Raw genomic sequence first — 24,881 nt, 5'->3', positions numbered from 1 at the left:
GCAGTCCTTATTCCTGACTATCAAGGCCTTTCAAAACTTTCAAGGTGGCATAATTTCACCGGCTGCTCCTTTAGGCAGTTTGCTCCTGTTGCTTTGCGGACACTCAGCCTCTTGCGAGATTCTTTCAGAAAAAAAAAAAAAAGGACGGAAGGATAATAAAGCAAAACGGGGAAAGGAAGTCATGCTTACTTCACTCCTGGTCTTGAGAGGGGTGGCATCTCACCAGCAGAGAGCAAGAAAGTGGCAAATAATATGGAAAGATGGGTCCAGCTGTGCATTCTGAGCTTGGTGACTGTTGTCCCTGGAAAAGGTGAGTTCAGAAGTGTGACTTGATGGTGCTACTAAAAAGAGCTTCTTCTCAGGTCTAATCTCTGTCTAGACCCTTAAGTTTCATTCCATGAGTTCTATGTTTGCTTTTTGTCACTGCATGTAAAGAAAGGATTTCCCACGATGTTATGTTGCTGTAAACATAAAATAGCTTAATACTTGATAGGCAGTTTCAGGATTTGCTTTTAAAAGCTGTATCCAGAAATTCTCCAGTTCTACATGAGGAAATGTTGGTAATGTGAAGTCAATAGAAATGTCCATTGGTCATCCCATCTGCCCTAATGGCAGTTCAAAGGCATTAGATTAGGAGGTACAGCAAAAGAATTCTGGGCCAATCCTGTACTTGGGTTGGAGGGGGGAAGTCTTGCTGACTGTGTTACAGAAGTCAGACAGGTGTGGCATGACCAGGATTTTGATAGAAATTTCTTATGTTAATAAAAACTTGCTGAAATTTGGAAAGCAATCAAGACTTTTTTAAAAATGCTCACTCCAAAGTTGAGTTTTACTTTAACTTTACTTTGAAGTTTATTTTAATTTTACTTGAAGTTTATAAATCTAGCATATTTGTACCTTACGGTGAAATATCAATGCCATTCAGATAAGTCCAATATCACTACAATATCCCACTTTCTGCATCCAACCTAAGTTAAAGGAATCTTCCAGTGAAAAAGTGTGTTTCTTCTTGAGGTTCGTAGAATCGAACCAACATTTGTTCATGAAACAAGCATCTCACTTCAGCAATAAGTTAGGCAGACCCTCATTTCACAGTAAACATTCTGGTCTTGCTTGTATAAAATCCATCATTTTAACTGCCCTTGTTGATTGCACCTCTGAGTTCTGAAGGAATGCATTTCACTGCCTTGTATGACTACAAAGACAGCAGGGAATAGGCTTAATAGGTGAATGGCTTTCGACTGGCCACCCTCTTGACTGTTAGCAATTACATCTATTTATGATGGTAGAAATACTATCATTCTAGTTTAGAGGGTCATTGATTTATTTTATATTTATTTATATATTGATTGATTTATTTTTTTATCTATATTGAAGAAAGTTGAGATTTCCTTTTTTTTCAATAGCTTTTTTTGTTGTTGCTGTTGCTTGCACTCCCTAATTTTGCTGCTAAACCCTTTCCCTTTTTTTTTCTAACTGCCTTTCTCTCCTTTTTGTATTTTATATATTTTTTATAATTTAATGAAGTTTTGATAAAATATATCTGGAGCCCAATTTCAGTGGGGGCTGCAAAACTTGACATTATTTCAACCATAAATGCCCCTGCTTTGGGGGCTATGAGGCAACACAAATGCCAAAAGATATCATGGTTTTCATAACTGAATTAGTCAACTTAAATATTTCTGTTCCCATGGTTCTAATAGCCTATTTGCAACACAGAACTCCTACTTAAACCCAATTAGATGGATAAACTTCAAACGTGACTGGATTCATTCATTTGAACGGAGAAGCTAGTTGCACTCTTTTACTTGTTTTTGTTAATTTCTCTTCACCAAAGGTTTTGACAAGTTTTGAAATCATGTTATATAATAATAAGAATTTTTGTAGAATTCTTATTCTTATTATTTATATATTATATAATTATATAATTATATATTATATATATTATATAATATATATATCAAATATTATATATATATAATATTATATATATAAAATATTATTATATTATTTTATTATTTTTATGAATATTATTATTATCATCTTATATTATATAATAATAATTATATTATAATATAATAATATATATTATAATTATATATATAATTATAATATATATAAAATAATAATAATAATGTAGAAAAAAATCATGTTATATAATAAAAAGAATTTTTGTAGAATTCTTATTCTTATTATTTATATATTATATATTATACATTATATAATATATATATATATATTATTTTATTATTTTTATTAATATTATTAATATTATTATTATCATCTTACTATTATATAATAATATATTATAATATAATAATAATATATATTATAAAATATATTATATAATAAATAATAATAATAATGTAGAAAAAATCATGTTATATAATAAAAAGAAATTTTGTAGAATTCTTCTTCTTCTTATTTATATATTATATATTACATTATTATATTAATATTATTATATTATAATATATTATATATATTATATACATTATATTATATTATATTATATTATTATTTTTATTAATATTATCATATTATTATATAATAATAATAATATTATAATATAATAATAATATATATTCTAATTATATATAATTATAATATAATAATAATAATAATAATAATAATAATAATAATAATAATAATAATAATAATAATGTAGAAAAGAAGTCATGTTATATAATAATAAGAATGTTTGTTTAGTCGTGCATTATTCTACCAAGTCTTTTATGCATGCAACTTTTCTGCAACCATATAAGCTTCTGGGGAGTCCTTGGTGCTTTCTGAACTTGTTTGCTTGCAAATGTTTGATTACCTGGCTAGCCATCATCTTCAGGTGGTGTTACCTAATTGGTACTGTAATGAAACCAAGGATTCCATGCAGTGGTGAAATCTGAACCGGTTTACTACCTGTTTGCTGGCTGCATATGCGTGGTGCGCGTGCATGTACAGTGCACATGATACACCAAATGTGAGGTGCACGTTCACAGTGCACACCTAAAGGAGGCATGCGGTAAGTAGATCAGCTGTGGCATGCAATCTTTTTTTTTTTTTTGCTTTTAAAAGCAATTTTTTTACAACCTCTTTGGCCGAAGAGGTTGTAGAAACAATGCTTTTAAAAGTAAAATAAAAGCCTCTGATGATCGCGTGGCTCAGCTGTGATCATCAGAGCCTTTTTTACCTTTTAAAAACATTTTTTACAATCTATTCTGCTGAATAGGTTGTTAAAAAATGCTTTTAAAAGTAAAAAAAAGGCTCTGACGATCGTGTGGCTCAGCTGGACGGGGGCGGGGGGGCAGGGATTTTTGCTACCAGTTCTCTGAACCATCTATCGCCATCGCTACCAGATCGGCCGATCCGGTCCAAACCAGGAGCATTTTACCCGATTCCTCGGTTGAATCCTGAGCTACATATATTCTCGTCTATTAATATGAGCTTCATTTGGTTTTGCTGAGCTAGATAGGAAGCTAAAAGGCAAGTCCTCTCACTACACAGAAATGTACAAAAGGCCACTGTTTCTCATCAAGTTCTGTACGTTTGGAATGTTCAGGTGATGTTTAATTTCCAGACATCTTTGTAAATTTGCAGGATTCAGACTGATTGCTACCCAATATTTGCTCACATTCAACACCACCTTTGCATTTCTTGTGAGGGTCCATAAAGTCAAGAAACAAAAACAAAGTAAAAAACAGACTATATGCTCCATAAATTCCATCTTTCAAGAGAGATGAAATTTAAAAATGATTATTCTGTTTACTCTTTGTCTTTAAAAAACTGAAAATGGGAACTCTAGCAGATTAATCATGGAATATGACATTGAACCTACAATTTTTAGCTTCATAGCAGCTAAAAATTATGCTGAACGTGAGAGGTTATCTTGCCGTCACAGCCCATCTTATCATCTGGGAGGAAAAGGAGAAGCAGAAGGCCCTTTGGGCATCAAGGGAAAGGCCACAGAGCAAAAGATGTTGAAGCCCAGTGCTGCTCACCGCAACACAAAAAAAATATTGAACTCCCAGGAGGTTTGTAGAGAAGAGCAACAAAGATGATCAAGGGTCTGGAGGCTAAATTGTCTGAGGGAGCTAGGTATGTTTAGCCTTTCAAAGAGAAGGACTGGGGGGGGGGGGACACACACATGATAACTGTTTTCCAGCACTTGAGGGGCCATTTCAGAGAAGAGGGGATTGTCTTATTCTTCAAAACACCTGACAGAAAGACCAGAAGTATGTGTGGAAACTTGTTAAAGAGAAATCCAACCTAGAAGTAAGGAGAAATGTTTTGACAGAAGAATTAATCAATGGAACAGCTTGCCTCCTCAAGTTGTGGATGCTCCACCATAGGAAGTTTTCAAAAGTAGACTAGATAACCATGTGACTGGGATGGTATAATCTTTTCTGCCTTCAACAGAGTGCTAGACTAGAAGACCTCTGAAATCTGTCATTCTGTCAGGCTGCCTCTGATTATATCTAGGAAAGAAAACACCTTGACTTCATTTGCAAATAAAGAAAAGTACTTTTACTAGTTACATCTGGATAGCAGCAGTGCAAAGTTGGATCTGAGACAAAATATGGCTAACATTTCATATCCCCCCATTTGTCCCTCCTCCCTCAGGAGGTCAGGCTAGTCTGGTCCAATGCCAGCTCCTTCTCGGCCCTCGTGGTAATCTTCCTCCGCCGGTCTCTAGCTGTCAATCATCTCAGGAATGCAGTGTCTGTTGAAAAAGCCCGCGCTCTTAGCATTTAGCCGTTAATCACCCCTCCCCCACTGTTATGTCAGACGACACTCTTAAAGGGCCCTCTTCCCTTACCCTGTATGGGGCAATGATACATCTTATATCCTTAACTATTTTACATTACAGAAAGAAGCATTTTACATTCTAACAACTGAATATAAATTGTACAAAAATTATGTGAGGATTGGAGTGGAGGCTGACACATTCAATATTCCAAAGCTGGAAGGTCTCTGGATTGAGCAGAAAAGGGTCCTTCTTGCAGCAGCAACCCCCACCTCAGTGTCTGCAGACCAGAATATGACCTAGTTGCTATTATAAAAAAGACCATTGAGGAATGAGGACTGTGTTCCTCACCTGCATCTTTCTTATTATAACAGAATAACAGAAAGAGGCCTTGGAGGTCTTCTAGTCCAACCCGTACTCAACCAGGAGGCCCCATACCATTTTAGACAAATGGGTGTCTTATCTCTTCTTAAAAACTTCCAGGGATGGAGCACCCACAACTTCTGAAGGCAAGATGTTCCACTAGTTAATTGTTCTCATTAATAGGAAGCATCTCCTTAATTTTAATCACTATCTGTTATAATTCCATTTGTTACTTCTTGCCCTGAGGTGTTTTGTAGAATAGTTGGACCCCCTCTTTTTCTGGCAGCCCCTCAAATATTGGAAGATGCTATCATGTCACCTCTAGTCCTTCTTTTCATTTAGACTAGACATACACAGTTCCTGCAACCGTTCTTCATATGTTTTAGCCTCCAGTCCCCTAATCATCATTTTGTCCTTGGCTGGTCTTCAACCATCACTGTCCTTGTTTCTTGTTTGTTACTTGCAGATGATGAAGGCCATTTGGCCATGGTTCTTCTTTTGGCTTAAGAGGAAATCAGGTAGAAGCAAAATTCCCCTGATTTCTTTGGTATGGGCGCAAATCAGAGAGATCAGACAAACGAAAGTCCCTTTTGGTGACTGTGGCTTTTCCTGCAGCCTTCCTGTTCTCTGAGTAGCTTTCCAGAAGCTTTTCTCCATGTGCCAGCAGAATCTCCCTTTCCCCCAACCACGTTCCCAATGCAGGAGCCCCCACCCCCACCCCCATAACTCATTCTAGCTTCACAGCCCTTCTTTCTTTTTCATTTTGCTCTTCTTGCTTGTTCACAGCTTGATTTAGATCAGGAATAGGTAACCCTTTTTTGTTCAGCGATGCAGGGGTACTTTTAGTTTTTATCCTCCAGAGTGTCCATGGGGCACAGTCACAAAAGTCAGGATGGCAGCTCCAACTGGCTTCTATGTGATCAAATTGTCATGTGTGCCTTTTGACTCTTTGCAAAATTATGACAATAGCAATAGTAAGCGAATACACTCCTGATTGATTCTTGTGAACAAGGCAGGTTCTGCCACACGTACAGAAAATGGTTGCTGTGGAGGATACAATTTAGTGGAAAGGCAGCTGATGCCGTCTGAGAGGTGCAGGAGAAGACAATCCTTGCCTGACAAATTTCTTCCCCTTTAACCACCTTGAATGAGACAATGATAGTCTCCACCCGCAGCCCTTCTTCTCCTGAGGACATTGTATTTACCTTCTGGTGTCGGCATCTAAATCTTCTGCTTATATTTCCCCCTCCTCCTCCAGCTGTCCTGGATTTGACCGGCAGCCCCCTGGTTGATGGGATCTGGAAAGCTCCTGCCACTTTGCCCTGCATGTATGAACCCTCCTCTGACTTCAGGCAGCTTAAGGTGACCTGGAAATTCTTCCAGCAGGGCGAAGCTCCTCGCACCATCTTGCACCATGATGCCTCCGGGGACCACATCTTCTTGGCTGCTTTCAGAGACCGAGTCAACGTTGCCAAGAAGCCCTCCGGATATGTATCTCTCCACATCAAGGAACTTGAAATGACTGATATTGGTTCATTTATTTGCTTAGTTGAGTTTGAAGCCCAAAACATGAGCAGAATCAGCAGAGAAAAGACCGTGCAGCTCAAAGTGGTAAAAGGTAATCGGGCAGTTTGGCTGCAGGGGGTCCTGAGACTCTCACACAAAAACCCATAAGGCCTTTTGCTTCATTTTATAGATTTTCCTTTTGATTTAGTTCTTTCTTTTCTGGTGTGTTCCTTCTCAAGCACTTCAAAGCTAAGATCAGAATTTAGGTGAGAGAAGGATGCATCCTAACCAGGGAGTTGACTCCTCATCAGTAGCAGAAGCAGCACAGCTCTGCTTTGAATATTCATACTTTTTATTTTCCACGTACAAAGAAAGTGGTACCTGGAGTCAAGAAAGACCCTCAGCTTCTCTTTGGATTAACAAGGCCCAGGAGCCGTATTTCTCTTTTATCAATGAACTTGTAATTCCTCTTTTATTTAGCTCTTAATTGCTAGAGGTGCTTTGAGAAACCTTAGCAACTCTTTTGCTCTCTAGTTCCAGCCTCAAAGCCGGTCGTTGAAGCCAGCAGCCAGGAATCTATCCTGCCCAGCGGGACCCGGATGAGTCTGACTTGCTCAGCCAGCGGATCTCCGCCCATCAGCTATCGATGGTACAAGGATGGGCCTGGGGGGGAAGCCGAGGAGCTGCAGAGGGGCCCAGTCCTTGCCTTTGAGGTCCTGCAGTTGTCGGATTCCACCAGATACTTCTGCACAGCAGAAAACAGGCTTAATGCTCAAAAGCAGCAGAGCGACTCCTTTCAGCTGACAGTGAAAGGTGAGGAGGCTTTTAGAGATGTCACTGCAACAGAGCCACGTCACGTAAAAGGTCGCATTCAGGATTAGACAGTCCATGGAAAACATTTTCCTAGGACTCACATCTTTATTAAGAGGTCCAGGCTCTGAATTCTGTCTATTAATACAGTTCAGGTAGTCTTCAACTTACAACCATTCATTCAACGGCCATTCAAAATTACAATGACACTGGAAAAAAGTGTCTGCCACAGAATGGTCATGTGATCAAAATTTGGGTGGGTGGCAACCAGCATAGACTTGCGATGATTGTGTTATCTTGGGTCACATGATCACCATTTGCAACTTTCCCTCTGGCTTCTGACAAGCAAAGTCAATGGGGAAAGCCAAGTTTAATAACCATTGCAAAAATGGTCATAGATTCAGGCATGGCACATTTAACAACCTCCTTGCTTAGAAATTGTGGTCCCAACTGTGGTTGTAAGTCAAAGACTACCTGTAGTGGAAGCACACTTAGGTGGATTCAGATGTTTTTCCAGGATTTGCTTTACCACAGATTATTGGACAAACCATCACTGGCTTGGTTGACATCATATGCTGAGACCTAAAGCACGGTTTAGCCAGGGGCTAAACCAAAAGCTAGCAAAGCACATTGTACCTTTCTACTTTGCATCTATGGAGATCCTCAGTCATCCAGAGCAGGTGGTTTATACAAGACAGAAAGTCCCAAAGGTGCTTTTTCAAGAGGCAACTGGACTTTCTGTTTTTTCTTTGAAGATTCTCTTCGCTGAGAAGCGAAACATCTTCAAAGAAAAGCCAGAAAGTCCAGTTGCCTTTGGAAAAAGCACCTTTGGGACTTTCTATTTTGTATAAACCACCTGCTGCTTTTCAACCATTCTTTGTTTTCCTACTGGTGCTACAAGTTCAGGCATACATGGAAGCACCAGTTCAGAGTCAGGGTTTGTTTATACCTTGAGGTCTGTAGGTTCCCACCTCAGGAGTTCAAGCAACAGGCATAGCTCCCTCTTCCTATTTTTCTTTATAACAGGAAGCAGCAAAGGAGGTTAGTTTAAGAGGCCCCAAATCATCTAGGGAACTTCTCTGGCTCCGAGTGGTCTGAATTTGGGTCTTTCAGGGATCTTCATCACTCCCAAGCTCAGTGGCTGCTCCAACCAGTCTTCTCTGGTGACTTTTCCAAAAGTGCCTGAAAGACAATCCTCCGGTATAGGATGGTCACCTTTTCTGTGGTCTGCAAAGAAGAAGGGAAGGTTGGAGAGGAAGTAGCCTTGTCTGGCTATTAGTCCAACGGAGCATTTACCAGCTATACCAAAACTCATCTCCCATACTAGGAGGATTTTGTACCTCTGAAGATGGGCCATCATTAAAAAAATCATCATCATTAAAAAAATCAGTAAAATCAGATTATGGGGTTTTGCAGTCAAATCAGGGTGTTTTAATTTTTTCTTCTTCTGGGATCAGGGTTTTGGAAAGGACGAGGTGAATAAACTCAAGATGATGACCACAACCACGCAATTGAAGATATGGCTTTTTGTGACAATCCATGGAACAAAGAGACCAATCATTGGTTGTGTGGTTGCAGCCCCTACCTTGAACCTTTACCCCTCACTCGCAGGCAGCCATCTTTTCTTATTGGGTCATTTTCTTCTTCAAGCGGAGTGGTAGGAAAAGCCTTCACCAAACAGTTCATTCCCCAAGGGTCTGTCCAAGTGCCCCCAGCTCCTGGGAGCCATGAGGGCGGGACAGTAACTCTGCTGCATTTCCCTTCTAGATACTTCTGAAGCCTCCACTGCAGGACCAGCTGCTGACTCAGGGGGACACGCAACAGGTGGGGCATTGGAGATGTGGGCATGGAAGGTAGAGGGCTCTCTCTCCCTGGAAGCCCATGTGGCTCATCTCATGTCACGCAAGACATGTAAAGGGGGAGGGGAGATTTGATCAACCACTTTGACCCCCAAGGGCACTCCAGTTTCTTCTGTCATTCCTGTCTCTGGCTCTGTAAGGGAGGCTTCCATCTCTTTGGGAAGGTGCTCAATTAATCTGCGTTTCCCATCCCAGCAGAAACAGGGATGCCAGTCTGGAACTTTGTAGCAGGAACCTCCAGGAAGCCTGAAATGACCCACACCAGGTCAGGTGAGGGACCACAACCCTTCCCCAGCCTGGTGTTTCCCCAGCCCCAAGACCACTGGTGGCCAGATGAAAACGGGGGTGCCTTTGGGTCCTGTACCTAAAAGGTGAGACAGTGCATGGCTTTCCACAGGGAGTGGATTAAAAAAGATGCTGGCAACAGTCATGCAATACACACACAAAGGTGTTGGGCTTGATGACACGGTTGTGGATTCCAGCTTGGCTTTGCACTGGCTGCAAGGCACAAAGACATCATGAGTGCCACAGTATCATTGCACAGTGCTATTATTGGCAACATTTGAGGGTTGCTTTCATCTTGTATCTTCATCACTTCCTTCCCCTCCCTCCTGGGACACTAGTTTTAAATCAAGGCCTGGCTTGATTTCTTAACAATAAAATAATAATAACCTCACACTGTGGGTCTTGTCAGCTGATATTTGTTTTGGTTAATGTAATTTTGAATTTCCACAGGGATCACCTTGAGCAGTGTTTCTCTCAACCTTGCCAACTTGAAGTTGGGAGGACTACAATTCCCAGAATTCCCCAGCTAGTCCACCCACTTACTAAACTAGAGGGTGTGGCCTCCAGTAAAGCTGTTTCCCTGGATGGGTCAGGCATTGTAACATCTAATTCATGGATAGGGGTACTATTTGTGCCCAGCCCGAAACTCAGGTAACCTTACCTGCTTGGGGGAAGAGATTCAGCTGCCCTCTGAGTTGCCATCTCCCCCAGGGATCTGCTCCCTGGTTTGCTAGGGTTGGCAAGAGAAATGGACAAGAGGACTCCTTGGCCCTGTGGGAAGATCAGTGGTCCTGCAAATCCATGCCCAGCAGCCGGGGGGGGGACATGCCCCCTTGCTGTTCCTGGGGGCCAGGAACAGCGAGACCAGTCTCTCCCTCCCAGCCTGCACAGCAGGGATTGTGCTAGAAGGAGCAGGGATCCTCCCCTTCAGGCGTGGAAGTAGAGGCTGCCCCTGTGAAGGGTCAGGGGGAATGGAGGGGACGAGATCTGTGGTTGTCCTCCAAAAGTGACCTCCAAGGCACCTGCAGTTCACAATGAATGTGCAGAAGAGCCCATAATTTGCATGCATGGCTGGCTCTGGACTCCACTGGCTTTGCTCAGCTCGGCTCCAACAGTCCTGGATGGTTTCGTTCACCCACCTCCTGCTTGCAGAGTGAGCCATGGTGGTGGAGCAGTTACTTCTCCAACAAAAAGGGTCTTTTGCTCCACCCTTGGAGCAGAGCATCATCACCTCTGCAGGGTGGGGTGGGGGCATCATCTTGGCACTGCAGCTTTTGTTGTGCAGCTTGGATCTCACTGGCTATAGTTCATTCCTGGTGACTCGGTCTCTCTGGCTTGTCTTCTAGGAGGAATGGTGACCTCATCCACAGCTTTTGGGAACTTTTCAGGACAGCAGAAGAAAAGTAAGAGGAAGGAAAAGTTAGGGACCACCTGTGTCCCTGGAGGTGGGAAGAAGGCAGGGGATGAATCAGAGCAGCGTTTTTCAAACTCAGTCACTTTAAGATGTGGGGACTTCAACTGCCAGAATGCCATACATCTTAATAGTGGCTGGGTTGAAAAACTCTGCCTTAGAGCACTATTGATCTACTGCTGGTTGTGAGACCTCATGTGCAATTTTGGTGGCAAACTACTACTACAAACATTCCTTCTCCCTCTCCTGTTTGCGGCCGATGCTCTAAAAGGAAAAGAAAAAACAACATTGACCACTGAAGACTATCTGGGATGCCCTGAAGCTCAGCTTTATAGGATCCACTCAGGAGCATTACAAATATATAATTAGAATTGCCAGGAGAGTTTGCAAGGCAATGTCAAAATCTGCAAGATGAATGCAGTGCTGTACAGTAATCCAAGCCTGATGTTTGCATGGGTACGTGGCCCAAGGGCTGGGCATCAGTCTCGATGCCAGTTTTAATCCTCTCTGCAGATGTCCCTGAGAGGGACCATTTTGATTCACTTTTTATATCACAGTTTTGCCATCTTTGAACTGTCCTACAAAATAACTTGACCAATAGACCTCTGACTATTTATTTTCATTTTCAAAAAAAGTCCTGGGCAATAGTAACATAGGTAATGAAAAATGCTAGGGCTACAGGTAAAATGCAAATTTTAGAGTATTTTTAATCCTAGTTTGTTCAGGGAGTAGCTATATAGCTTGCTTAGCTTGTGCACAAGGAATCTGACAATTCTTCTTAGTTCTTATTGTTCTCCTGCACAAAAGGAGGGATGGGAAGAATGAATGCAAACACTTCAAGGGAGTTAGCGTGTTACAGGAATGTCTGCAGAACGCAGTCAAAAAATCAAGACAGTATAATAGAAGGTCTGCCAGTTTTAGGTGTTGCGCGGTGGCCATGTTGGTTTGCGGGCCATGTTGGTTTGCATCACTTATCTAAAAGGAGAACGGTCAAGGGAAATTTGATGGAAATTTCCATTTCTGCTGTGTCCCTCTAGCTCCAGGTGCTCAGAAGGCGGCTCTGCCCCTGTATGTCATCATCTTGATCGCTGTGCTCTCTGCAGCTTTTATTCTTATGATCCTCTCTGTGGTGTTTTGCAGAAGGAGATCTAAGAGTGGTGAGTTGTGGGTTGCTCATTTTCTCAGAGTGGGGATCAGGGGACAAGAGTGAAACAACTTGGATTTTAGGAACCAGAACGCTAGAGCAAATTAGAAACCAGATTGCTAATAGTGGATCTTTGGCCAAACATTTAGCACTTATAGACTAAATTTAAGATTGCAAATTCTGAATTCTAGAGAGGAAATCTTGAAGGTAGAAATCTGCTGTTTTGTCCCAATCCTGATACTTGATTTTTGTGTAAGATTCTGAATGTGTGTGGTGGTGGGTAGAAACTAGCTTATAACAGGGGTGAAATCTAAAAATTTTCCCTACTGGTTCTATGGGCGTGGCTTAATTGGTGGGTGTGGCTTGGTGGTCAGGTGACTGAATGGGCATGGTCAGTAATAATAAACAATAAAAATAATAAAGTATACAAAACTTGGCAGGCACCGGTCTACCTCCTTTAAAAATAGAGGCTTCAGTCTACCAATTGCATTTTACTGAGAGGCACCAGTCTACCAAATGCCTTTTTTTTGGCAGGCACCGGTCTACCTTCTTTAAAAATAGAGGCACTGGTCTACTAGCTGCCTACAGCGCTGATCAGCTGTAGTGTGGCCCTTTTTTTTTTTTTTTTTAATAAAAAGTTTTATTTTTACAATCATATCAAATAATTCATCCAATGTACAGTTATATACAATTAGTCGGGCTTGCCCAGTCACCACCACCCTTTTTAACACTCTTCCCTCTTCTACCTTCTTTTACTTTCCAAACCTTCCTCTCCTTCTCTTATCTACATCCACCTCCCTCCACCCTACACCTTCCTTCTCCTCTACTATCCCTCTTCCTTCCTCTTCTCCTCTTTCCTACCTCCTACTCTCTTTTCTCCCTCCCCACCGTTCTAAAATGGTAACTATGCAGACCCGACCCTACATTAATTATATTTCTTCAATAATCCCTGTACATTAACCATCACTCCATCTCTACCAAACCCCCCAATTCCCTCCCCTTACCCCCACCCCCACCCCGACTTCCCAGAACAAAATGCAGGGTATCAAAACTAACAATCATAATCCAAAATAATTCCTAAATTATAATCTTTAGTCACACCACACTTAGTCACACTCTCAATTCCTCTCCTTCAAAAATATATCTAATACAAAATATTTCCTAAATTTACTCATATGCTATTCGATATTTTTTTATCTGATACTTATTTTAAATATAATCAATCCACATTTTCCATTCTAAAATATATTTTCTAGTATATAGTCTTTCAAGTAAGCGGAGATTTTGTCATCTCTGCCAGATTTGATACTTTGAGTGTCCATTTGTTGTTTTGTTTTGTCCATTCTTGATTGTAGGTAATTCTTCTTTCTTCCAATACTGAGCAATCAAAAGTCTTGCGACTGTTATTAAGTTCAAAATCAATTTAGTCTCTATAGCTGTATAGTCCATAATTATTCCTAGTAGAAAGAACTGCGGAGTAAACTTAATCTTCTTTTTCAAAATATTCTGCATGATCCACCAGCCTTTAATCCAAAATACTTTAACTTTTTTACAAGTCCACCATATATGGTAATAAGTAGCATCTTCACAATCGCATCTCCAACATTTAACAAGATCTAATATGTGTTTCTTGTAAACAGGTAATGTCATTTTTAAATTATTTCAAATAATGAAATACTTTCCTTCTCTTCATGTGAATTCAGGCCATTAACATTCCAAGATAATAGTTTAATTGCCATTATCGGCCAAAGGAAACTTTTAGAACACCAGCCGCAGATCACATTTTACTTTAGGCCTTGCTCCTCCCACTGTTTCCATTGTAGTGGTTGCCAGTTGTTGTTGTGCCTTCATCTCTTGTTCCTTGCGTTTAGCAGCAGCTCTAGTCAGCCTTTGTTCTTTTGAATCTAAACCCGTCGTAGGTATTTCCAACACTTGTAATAAATCTTCTTCCATCACAATCTGTTCTTGTACCTGCTTCACTTCTCTTTCCTTCACTTCAGCCTCCCTTCTTCTAGCTTCCAATGGGGGAAGACTTCCAACTTTTAATACCTCAACATAAAATTCTCTTGCTTTTCCAACCGTATTGAAACGATGTACTTTCCCTGCATAATATACTATTATACCAGTTGGAATATCCCATCTATATTCAATCTGATGTTTTTTAAGTTCATTCACCAGGAAGGCAAATTCCTTCCTAGCCCTTAACATTTTTGGTGGAATTTCCTTTAATATCAAGATATCTTGACCAGCAATCTGAATCTTCTCCCCTTATATGAAGCTTGCAAAATCTGATTTCTCACTATTCTGTTTGTAAAATAAATAACAACATCCCTTGGCAACTTTTTGCCTTGCTATCCAAGAATTCACACGATATATTTTTCAATTTGATAAGCCACATCTGCTGGACGAGCTGCTAATATCTCAGCAAATACTTCAGAAACATTTCCCTTAAATTCTCTTCCTTATTTTCTTTCAAACCTCGGATTCTAAGAGCAAATTCCATATTTCTGTATTGTATCAAAACTATTTCATCCTCTGTCTTTTCCATTTTACTTTGAAATTCATCCATTTTATTTTCTAATTTTGAATTATGTTGCTTAATTACTTCAACCTCCTCTTCCAATAAAATCACATTCGTTGCCAAACTTTGTACTGCCATTACAAATCCTTCTTTAACTTCTTTATTTCCCACTTGAATTTCTGATATCTGCTCTTTCATTTCAGACATCTCATCAGTTATAACTTTAAATTTTTCTTCTATAAAGCCTTTTAAGTTCTCTTGTAACGCCTCTAAATTCAATGTTCTAGTCTCTGCTGTATGAGCTGGAGAGGCACCAGCTGATAAAGTTCCAGAGCTCTTTGTTACAGTAGACTTTAATTGTTTGGCTGCCATCTTCTATAAAATTATTTATTTATTTATTTCCAACTTAATATTCACTTTAAATCTTCTTAACTTCTGAGAAACACAGTCTTTTAAAGCAATATTTAAAAATCTCCCTAGATTCTATCAGCAGGCAGCAAAGAGTTAAAGCAGCAAGTAACATGCAAATTACCAACTGCAGAGGCACACGCTGAAAGTATCACTTTCGCTTTCCACTCGTTAACTTGTTAACAATTCGCCTCCATTTTCTTGCTGTTTTCAAGCTTGTTACAAAGTATCGGGGAATCGGCTTGGCTACTTGCTTAAAGTTCTCCCACTTTCGTTCTGTCCGGTATAATCCTTTATTGTCCAAAATAAATCTCGGCGTTTGGTCGTGGTGATTGGTTCCGCCAAAGCAGAAGAATCCTCGGATCTGGAGCACTTCGGGTTACTGGAGGGAACTTAACCCTTCAAACCCCTTTTTTCTCAGGGGCTTTAGGGAAATTCAACCTCTGCCCTCAGCTCACCCCTTCTCCTTCTCCCGAAGAGGGGGTTTTCCGAACCGCTGGGCAGCAGATTTAAGCTGTCCTAGCGATTCCACATAATCCAGAGGTTGGTGATCGTAAAGATCACCGCCATCACCTACGGTGCCAAACCGGAAGTCAGTGTGGCCCTTTGAAGTGCTGCGGCAGTCATGTAAGGCTGTTTGCAGCTATATCACCACCAAGCGCTTCAGGGACAGAGAAGAGGAACAGCAAGGCATGGGCAGTGGGGGGAGGGCAGGGATTTTTGCTACCGGTTCTCCGAACTACCTGCTGCCATCACTACCGGATCACACGATCTGGTCCGAACTGGGAGCATTTCACCCCTGGCTTATAATCATGTGAGTGAATACTTCAAGCAGGCCAAGTGAAATTTCAAAACATACTATAGAACATAGAATAATAGAGTTGGAAGGGACCTTGGAGGTCTTCTAGTCCAACCCCCTGCTCAAGCAGGAGACCCTATACCATATCAGACAAATGGCCGTCTAGTCTCTTTGAAAGCCTCCAGTGATGGAGCACAGGGCCTCTGTGGCTCAGACTGGTAAGACAATCTGTTATTAACACAGCTGCCTGCAATTACTGCAGGTTCTAGTCCCACCAGGCCCAAGGTTGATTCAGCCTTCCATCCTTTATAAGGTAGGTAAAATGAGGACCCAGATTGTTGGGGGCAATAAGGTGACTTTGTATATAAATATACAAATAGGATGAAGACTATTGCTAACATAGTGTAAGCCGCCCTGAATCTTCGGAGAAGGGCGGGATATAAATGCAAAAAAACAAAAAACAAAACCCACCACTTCTGACACCATTCCATTGGTTTATTGTTCTCAGTGTTAGGAAATTTCTCTTTAATTCCAGGTTGCTTCTCTCCTTGATTAGTTTCCATCCATTGTTTCTTGTCTTGCCTTCTGGTGCTTTGGAGAATAGACCAACCCCTCTTCTTTATGGCAGCCCCTCAATATTGGAAGACCGCTGTCATGTCACCCCTGGTCCATCTGACCACAGTGGGAGAACAACCAGGGTATAATGTTAATAAAACACAAGCATAGCACCAAAACTCTGCTACCAAGGACAACTTTAAGAGGCTGCTTGGCCTTGATCAATTCAAATTCAATTCAACACCAAAAGAGTTGCCATAGAAGCCATCCACCCTGATCTCCAATTATCCAGTTGTTTTTATTTGTTTTGTTCTGTTACATTTCATTCCCTCTTTCTTTTTTCTTTTTCTTTTTCAGTTTTGTACTTGTTTTTTAATTTAATGTAACTTTGTTTTCAGGAAATAAAAATTCATTAAAATGTTGTTTCTTTTTCAGGTAATATTTATGAAGTAACATAGTAAGTAATCATCTCATCCTGGGGTTACAATCGTGAAATGTATTGACCGGGTATATTCTGGAGAGCTGGGTGTAAAATGACTGACTTGGTGAAGCTGTTTCCATTCTGGGTGCAGAACAGAAAGGCATAAAAGGAGCCTCTCAAACACCTGGAAAAATAATATTGCTTTCCTGAATTGCAAGTCAACCCCTATCCTAATTAAGCAAGCAGAGTTCATACAACACATTAAGGAACACATTAAGGAACACATTAAGAAACAAAGAGAAAAAAATTAAAATCAGTCAAGCTTTTGCACAACATGAAAATTGCACATTGTGAGATTTAGTTGACCTGAGTTAAGAATGTTGTGCAACACAGCCACAACGACAGCCACAGTAATATTGGTGCTCAAAGAGCTGAGGGTTTTCTAGCACAATCTCACCAGCATGTTCTGGGTGGGGGACGTGACTCTGCGGTTCAACAATAACCAAAGACTCACAGATTTTGTCCTTCTGTGCAAGAGATCATTGGAAAATGCAGCTGTCTTATTGCTATTTTTGCAAATGACATGGCAAAGCAGGCTGGTTTGGGTATGGACTCAAGGAACCGTGAGTCCAGCAGTGTGTCTGAGATGTATCAGTCACTTGAAGAGATGTGGGCTTTCTCAACATGCTGGCCTATGAATTCTGGGAGTTGGAGTCCACACCTCTTTAAAGTGATCAAGGTTGGGATGCACTGTGCTAGATGCCGCATCCATACTTGCAGTAAACCACAGCATAACCATACCTCCCACCCCAGACTTATTTATTTATTCTGTTATGCCCCTACCTTCTTGCCTTCATCTAACCTCTGGTATCCGAGTAAGAGAGGCTTATGCTGTCCTTAGCTGAGCCATCTCTGAGCGAGATGAGCAGTGAAGAAATAGGAAAGCAAGCAAGTAAGGCAGGATTTACTGCTGCTGGACTTTTCTCCCCTCCAGGATGGGCACAGAGCTCTTAAAAGAGGCTTCCTGAGCTTTTTTGGGTCAATGTGACTGATTCTGATGTCAGTCTGGCTGTGTTAACACCTATAACCCAGGTCAACTAAATGCCCACTATGTACAGTTTCTACTTTGTTCAAAAGCTGAATTGGTTTGCATATTTGTACATATGCGTGTTTATGCGTGTGTGTATTTGTGCATGCCTTAATAATGTGCATGCCTTAATAATGTGGTGTGAGCTCTGCCTCTGTGGCTAGTGAATCATTTACATTGTGCAAACCAGCAAAGAGATTACCGTATATACTCGAATATAAGCCGATCCGAGTATAAGCCGAGGTCCCCAATTTTACCCCAAAAACTGGGGTAAACTGGGGACTCGAGTATAAGCCGAGGGTGGGAAATGAGGCACCTACCGGTCGGCGAAACCCTCCCTCCCTCGGCCGAGAAGGCTGGCGGCTCCCCCGCCCCGCCCTCTCACTGCACCGGCAGGGCTTCCCCGCGCTAAAGCAAAAGCCCGCCAAGTTCGCGCCGGCCGGTATAATGTGAAAAAAACGAAAAAAAAAAAAAACTCGAGTATAAGCCGTATATACTCGAGTATAAGCCGAGGGGACGTTTTTCAGCACAAAAAACGTGCTGAAAAACTCGGCTTATACTCGAGTATATACGGTAAGTTGATCTTGCTGAATTGTGTTGCATGAATCCAGTTAATGGTTTCATTGCAGGCTGTGCAAGGTTTTAAAAATTTCACCAAGGTTTTAAAAATTTCACCAAGGTTTTAAAAATTTCACCAGTTTTCTTTTTCTTTTTCAAAAGTCTGGATGATTTCAACCCATAATTTAGTTTGTCATAAGATTTGACCGCTGCTAATTGCACCACATCTGGGACTATTCCCTAAAATCAGTATCTCCACGTTTAGCTTTCACTTCGGATCACAATATTCGACCTCTTGTTACATGGTAAATGCAGCCAGGTTATCATCCACCATTATGGGGGCTGGGAGTGATTTGAGAAATATATCTCCCCACATATATATTTTTATCTCCCCTCTACAAGCTTCTTATTCTTTTCTCTTTCTCCTCTGGTTGCCTCTGTGTGTGTGTGTGAGAGAGAGAGAGAGAGAGAGCGAGAGAGAGAGAGCGCAAGAACAGAAGGCAAGTGGGATCAGGTTCGTTAATGCTGGAGAAATGTCACTAAGTTACCCTTTGTGCTTTTAAAAAGCAGAACTGTGGGTCTCAAAATAGATCATGTTCTCTACAAGGCAGCTGATAATTGAGGCAAGCAAGCTAATTGCAGAGGCAGCAAATGGGAATCTTTCTGAGTCAGCCCTACAAAAATTGTGTTGTGCAAAGGCATCTTTCACCAGGCAACTTGCATTTCCTGGGTAAGCAGAACCCCCTGTTTTGCGTGCCTAAGTTCACCCTTGTCTGTCTATTTCAGCAACAACAATGCCCTCACCCTGGAGGGCAACGAAGACATCCCAACCAGTCCAGGAGTCAATGGTACCTGCCTGTATGAGGAACCGAATTCAAGTTTTGGTAACAACTACACTATGGAGCCGACCAAAGCTGCCGAGTACGTGGCAATGGGTGAAAAGATGGACAATGAATATGAGATCCTGGTAACTGAGAAGCAGTTGGGGAACTGATGGGCAACCTTTAACATGAAAGAGTAGATCTTGGTACATCTCTAAGAGCTGAGTGTTGAAGGACATTCATCTTGGCCCCTCCACATGAACACATGTCAACTTGCCTTCTCTGAGCAGGTCCTCTTCCTCCTCCCCCCAGCCAGTGGCTCTCCTGTCTGGCCTCCCAAATGGGCTTCTTTCCGCCCGGCAATTCTACCCACTCAGTAGTGGCTGCTTAGACCTTTCTCCTCGCCCAAAAGGAGCTGAAGCTGGGGCAAGCAAAGCTGGGCAAACATTCAATTTGCCCTTCTCTTATTGGGTGACTCTGCTTTCTCCGTTTCTCCTTCTCATGAATTTGGCAGGTTTGGTTTTTTGAACAGGAGTTCTTTGAACTAAAAAATGTTGACACTAAAATATGCATGTATTTGATTTTTTTGTTTGCAGTTTGTCTAGAATACACTTTCTGTACTCTTCCATCTGATCAAAAGCACATTTGTCCTAATAAAAAACACTTTTCTGTTATAAACATTTTGAACTGATGAATCACATGGCAAAACTAGATGACTTACAAGGTCCCTTCCAACTCTGTTAATTTGTTAAAACATCAGGAAATGGTAGTTTAGGGATTATTTCTTAAATTAGGATTCTGTGATGTTTCAAAAAGGGAGAATGAATTAAGTTTATTTTAAACAAGTTTTTTCTCCTTCTCTAATTGGCAGATATGGTAGCTTTTTCTGTCCTGTATTCAAATATTTTCCGAAGCTTGTTTTTATTCATTGCCCTACATATTTTAAAGCAAAATAATCTAATATTGACTAAGAGGAAGGGTTAGGTTAGGGTTGCATGTAGGGCTGCATGTAGGCCCCTTTCGGATTAATACAAAGTTGGATTCCATAGTGTGGGTATTGACTGAAGCCAAGTCAATTGGGATTTGGGATTTGATAAGGTAAAAGCAGGTACTGAGCACTTGAGAAGCACAGTGAACAAGGATGCCCATGTGGGGTTTGTATGTAGGTGTGTTAAAGGAGTGGCTTCAGCAGCACAATCAAAGCCTTTTCCTTTATTAGAGATGTTGTGATCAAAGCCTCACCCTGCTGGATATCCATAAAAAGGGGGGCAAGGTTTTGATTGTGCAGCTGAAGCCCTTCTTTGAGTTTTTAAAGCTGCCAATCCCCATGGATGTCCCAGCCTTCCAAATTAGTCAGGCCTAGACTCTTGGATGTCGGGGGCTTGGCAATCATGGGAAGGAGCTTGTGTGGTTGTGCTGATGTCCTTCAGGAAGAGCTTTCTCCTTTGCCAGGTTCACTGTTCTCCTGCCCATTCTTTTGGAGAAGGATGATGAGGTCTCTACAATTAATGGGTCTCTAGTCCGCTGTGCTCTTTTTCTGCCCCCCTTTGCACAGACCGCCATGATAACCAAGAAGGTTGCGAGATGTTTGGAAAAGCTCTGTGTTGAACAAGAGGGAAGAGCTTTGTTCCTAAAGGACACAAGATTCCCTGGTGTGAATCCTAAGTATGAAATGTTAGAGGACGGTTTTCTCCCAAGGGAGCGGGGCTGAAGGCTCCTTTGGACTTGCTTTTCAGGGATGGTGGGTGAGGCCAAAGCAAAAGCTTCATGTGATCCCATTTTATCTACTTTCAATAATCATATCGTTAGAATTTAAATAGAAAAAGAAGAACATAGAAAAGAACATTGAAAGTTAAAAGCCTTTCATTTGCCCCCCCCCCTTCCCTTTAGCAACCTCCGTCCACTGAAGAAACATACAATCCTAACACTTAGATCAGCTCCTCAGTGGCTCCATCAAACTTCTTCTGGATAAGGGAAGACCCTCATGATTTTCCTTCTCAGACTTAACACATCCTCAGGGCACAACCTCAAACTGCATATCTAAACATCAAATCCCACTTGTCCTAATAATAGTAGTACAGCTCTAATGTTGCAGGCTATGTTCAAACATTGTACATGGTTGAATGGATAAACCCTACCTCTAGCAGCTGCCCATTCATGTTTATTCTGTATTATATGTTTATTCGTGACCCAGCTCAGAAAATCGGACCAAATAAATTCTTCTGTTTAATAGTTTAGTTTACTGATTTGCCGATAGGCTATATCAAAATACAGAAGTCCAAGTACAAATTGTTAATATAAAATCCTGTAAAAACAATTTAAATTTGATACATAGATAAATAAAATAAGATAAAATTATATTTCAATATCACCCCTACAATCTACCCCAATCAGTCCCAATATTCCGATCTTAGCTGAATCACTTTACTCAAGTACTGTGCTGTATTAAATGTTGTTTTCAAATGCTGGCTACACTTAAGGTATATTGTTTTATATGGGGTTCCCAATGGGTCATTTGTTTAATATATGAACCAAGGTACCTGTCTCTCACCCTCTTATACAAACAACAATCAAATAGGATGTGAGCCAACTCTTCTACCTCTGCCCCTCATCAATTGCAAATATATTCATTATATGGTGTAGAATGGCATCTCCCATATCTGATCATTGTATCAAGCTTTTCAAATCTCGCTGGCGTAAATATCTCCCTAAGATGTTTTGGCAATTGTAACTTTAGATATTTGTCTATTTGAAACATTTTGTATTTACTCAGCCATTTCAAGTTACCAGCGTTACTAAGTCCCAAAGGTGCTTTTTCAACTGAACTTTCCTGTTTTTCTTTGAAGTCATTTTGCTTCTCATCCAAGAAGCTTCTTTAGCTCTGACTGGATGGAGGAGAATGGAAGGGTTTATATTGTTGTGGTCCATCAGCAGCCTACGGAGCTGGCAACAGAGTCAGACAGCGATGAGGCTGAAGTGAGGCCGGGGCCATCGGGAAGTGAGGTGCGGACTCCAGAGCCTCCAGAGATTGATAGTAGTGAGGCAGAGGAAAAGGAGGAGCCTGTTCCTAATGCACACATGAGAAGACCTGACAAAAGGCAAGAGCAGCTCAAGCAGAGAGGACAACTTGGGAGTAGGACCAAGAGATGATTGGCCCCTCCCATAAGACTAAGAGTAGCTATACCATTTTGTGCCTCTATATCCGTCATTCTTTGAACAACTCTTTTTTTTAAACTTGTTCTCCTGTTACACAAAAGACAGGAAGTCCACAGCTTCTTAAAAGATTTGTCAGTTTAGTGATCCAAGAGGTTTGTAGTTGTGATTTTATCCGCTCTAGTAAACATAACTTGGGGAATCTATCATTCTCCATTTCATTGATTTTGTACTAGTAGTTAGCTATATGCTCTGATTTTAGACAGTGTGAATTGTACAAATTCCCAATTCAGCTCCAACCACTGCTGCAGATGTCCTCAAGATCTACATCCAAAATGCATCTCAAATGCTGGGACTGTGTGTGTTCTTTTTTAAAATATTTTATTTTATTTTATAAACAAACAAACATTTAATACATCAGTCATTCCTTCTGCGTGACATCTCAGTGTTTTCTTCATAGGTCCATCTTTTTGTTGTTTCTTCTTTCTTCATTTCAATTTAATCTATTACAATTTTTTCACAAGTACAATATTCTAATTATACCATTTTCTTACATAACTATCAATTGCTTATCTATATCTTTTTTTTAACCAATGGTAAAATTGATCCTATATCTTAAAATATTCTGAGGACTGTGTTTGTTCTAATACTGTAGTAAAAAGTAGACCCCATAATATCTGCTCCATACAAGAGCATAGGGGTAACCTTAGCTTTATATACTTTAATTAATGGGGCCTTGGGTAACTGTGATTCTTTAATTTAAGCAATAAATTCAAATGAGCTTTTGCTCTAAGTGTACGCCAAGATCCAGTCTTGGAAAAAGTCACATCTAAATATACAAAGGACCTGTTCAATTGGTTCTTCCATCTAATTGCCATCTATGTCTCTTATCAAACACCATGATTTTTGATTTAGATTTACCAATAGTTAGATAGGCGGTAGGAGCTGAAACTTCTTAATAGCCTACTCTATCCTACTTGTGAATACAATAATCAGCATACAGCAAGATGCTACAATATGTATTTAGGATCATTGGCATATGTATCATGGGAATGGGATCCTTCATTACCCTGGCAAGTCCTTGGTGCATAAGTTAAATAATAATGGAGCTAAGATACACCCTTGTCTTACCCCTTTATTTGTGTGAGTCCTGTTAGTGAGAATACCATTCCCCATACCGCACTTTCAAACAGGTACTTGAGTACAGGGCTTTGATCAAAACCAGTAGTCTAGATTCTATTTTAAGAGCTATCAGTTTACTCCATAGGACTTCTCTGTTTACCATATCAAATGCGGCTGTGAGATCTATAAAAGCAGCAAACAGGGGTCTCCTCTTATAGACAAATTTGGCAATTAGAGATTCAAGATAAAGCAATTACCAATGGTAGATGGGCTTCGTTTAAAACCTGGTTGTTCTTCTGCAAGGATTTGATTTTCCTCTACCAAGATTTCAATTCTATTCAAAAGGAATCTAGCATATATTTTTGCTACAATGTCAATCAGATTGATGGGCCTATAACTACTAGAATCCCCCCCTCTTTTTTTGTATATAGCCATCTTCCACCCAACTGGTATATGGCAGGTGTTATTTATACATGTAAAAAGGCTGCTACTACTGGACCCCACAATTGGGGCATTTCCTAAATAATTCTGCTGGCAGAAAATCCTCACCTGGGGTTTTTATTACTCTTTAGACTTTTAATGATGGATTGCTAAATCACTGCTTAAAGACAGTTTCTCTACAGGTTCTGTGAAAGCAAACAAACATTGGTATTAGTTCTCCCAGTCCTCAACAGAAATTGGTAGCTCAAATGCAAATCTCCATTGCTTTAGGACTCCTGCTACAGAGTGCCAGAAAATTATTGAGTTATGACTTTTGGCAACCACCTCGAGTTCTGACCAAACTGATATGGCTAAACTTTTTTTCTTTAATTTTAAGACTTTTTTGTATTCTCTTTTTATATGCAGCATTTCAGGTTGTATATGAGGAGTAGTCTCATGGCTGCCTTCAATTTCTTTTTCAGCAACCGGCATTCCAAATCTAAAACTTTTGGCAGTGGGTTTAGTTATTAAGTGTTTCTTCAATATAGTACAGAGATTAAAGAATGCTTTGGAGGCTGACAGCCGATCGGTGGTAGATGACTGGATTGTTCTGACCCAGTTAGCACCATTCTGTATTTTAAGACTATCTGAACTTTGGCCCAAATTAACCTCTAAGTTTTTAGTGAGCCATCTATCTGCCGTGTTATATGATCTTAAATCTGAGTGACCTCTTAATGTTACACTCACAGGCTGATGATCGCTTTCATCACCCAAATGTACACTAACCTCTGAAAAGAGGTCAACTTTATCTCTTGAAACACAGAAGATATCTAGCACACTACTTGAGTGGGCTGAGTTGTATGTGTAAGGGTATATATAGTTATTATTCTTACCTCC

At 40.5% G+C, this 24,881-nt stretch overlaps 1 protein-coding gene across 12 annotated transcripts; it reads left to right on the top strand.

Annotated features, from left to right (window-relative positions):
• VSIG4 (V-set and immunoglobulin domain containing 4) lies at positions 1-19,970 on the top strand. 12 transcript variants are annotated; one of them, XM_058196657.1, is made up of 9 exons: positions 4-310; positions 6,363-6,722; positions 7,145-7,423; positions 9,188-9,244; positions 9,478-9,544; positions 10,911-10,967; positions 12,013-12,132; positions 16,838-16,859; positions 19,255-19,371. In XM_058196657.1, the coding sequence occupies exons 1-7, from the start codon at positions 253-255 to the stop codon at positions 12,125-12,127; spliced, it is 993 nt and encodes a 330-aa protein (XP_058052640.1). In that variant the 5' UTR covers positions 4-252; the 3' UTR covers positions 12,128-12,132; positions 16,838-16,859; positions 19,255-19,371. The 12 variants fall into 12 exon arrangements, with proteins under 12 accessions (XP_058052630.1, XP_058052638.1, XP_058052640.1 ...); XM_058196646.1 differs by having other exon boundaries at positions 5-310; positions 9,478-9,549; positions 19,255-19,969; XM_058196654.1 differs by having other exon boundaries at positions 5-310; positions 9,475-9,544.
• The last annotated feature ends 4,911 nt before the right edge of the window (positions 19,971-24,881 follow it).

This window comes from Ahaetulla prasina, chromosome 11 (assembly GCF_028640845.1).
Source record: "Ahaetulla prasina isolate Xishuangbanna chromosome 11, ASM2864084v1, whole genome shotgun sequence".
Classification (NCBI taxonomy): Eukaryota; Metazoa; Chordata; class Lepidosauria; order Squamata; family Colubridae; genus Ahaetulla; species Ahaetulla prasina.
The sequence above is the reverse complement of the archived record's forward strand: the minus strand, read 5'-3'. Positions and strand labels throughout refer to the sequence as shown.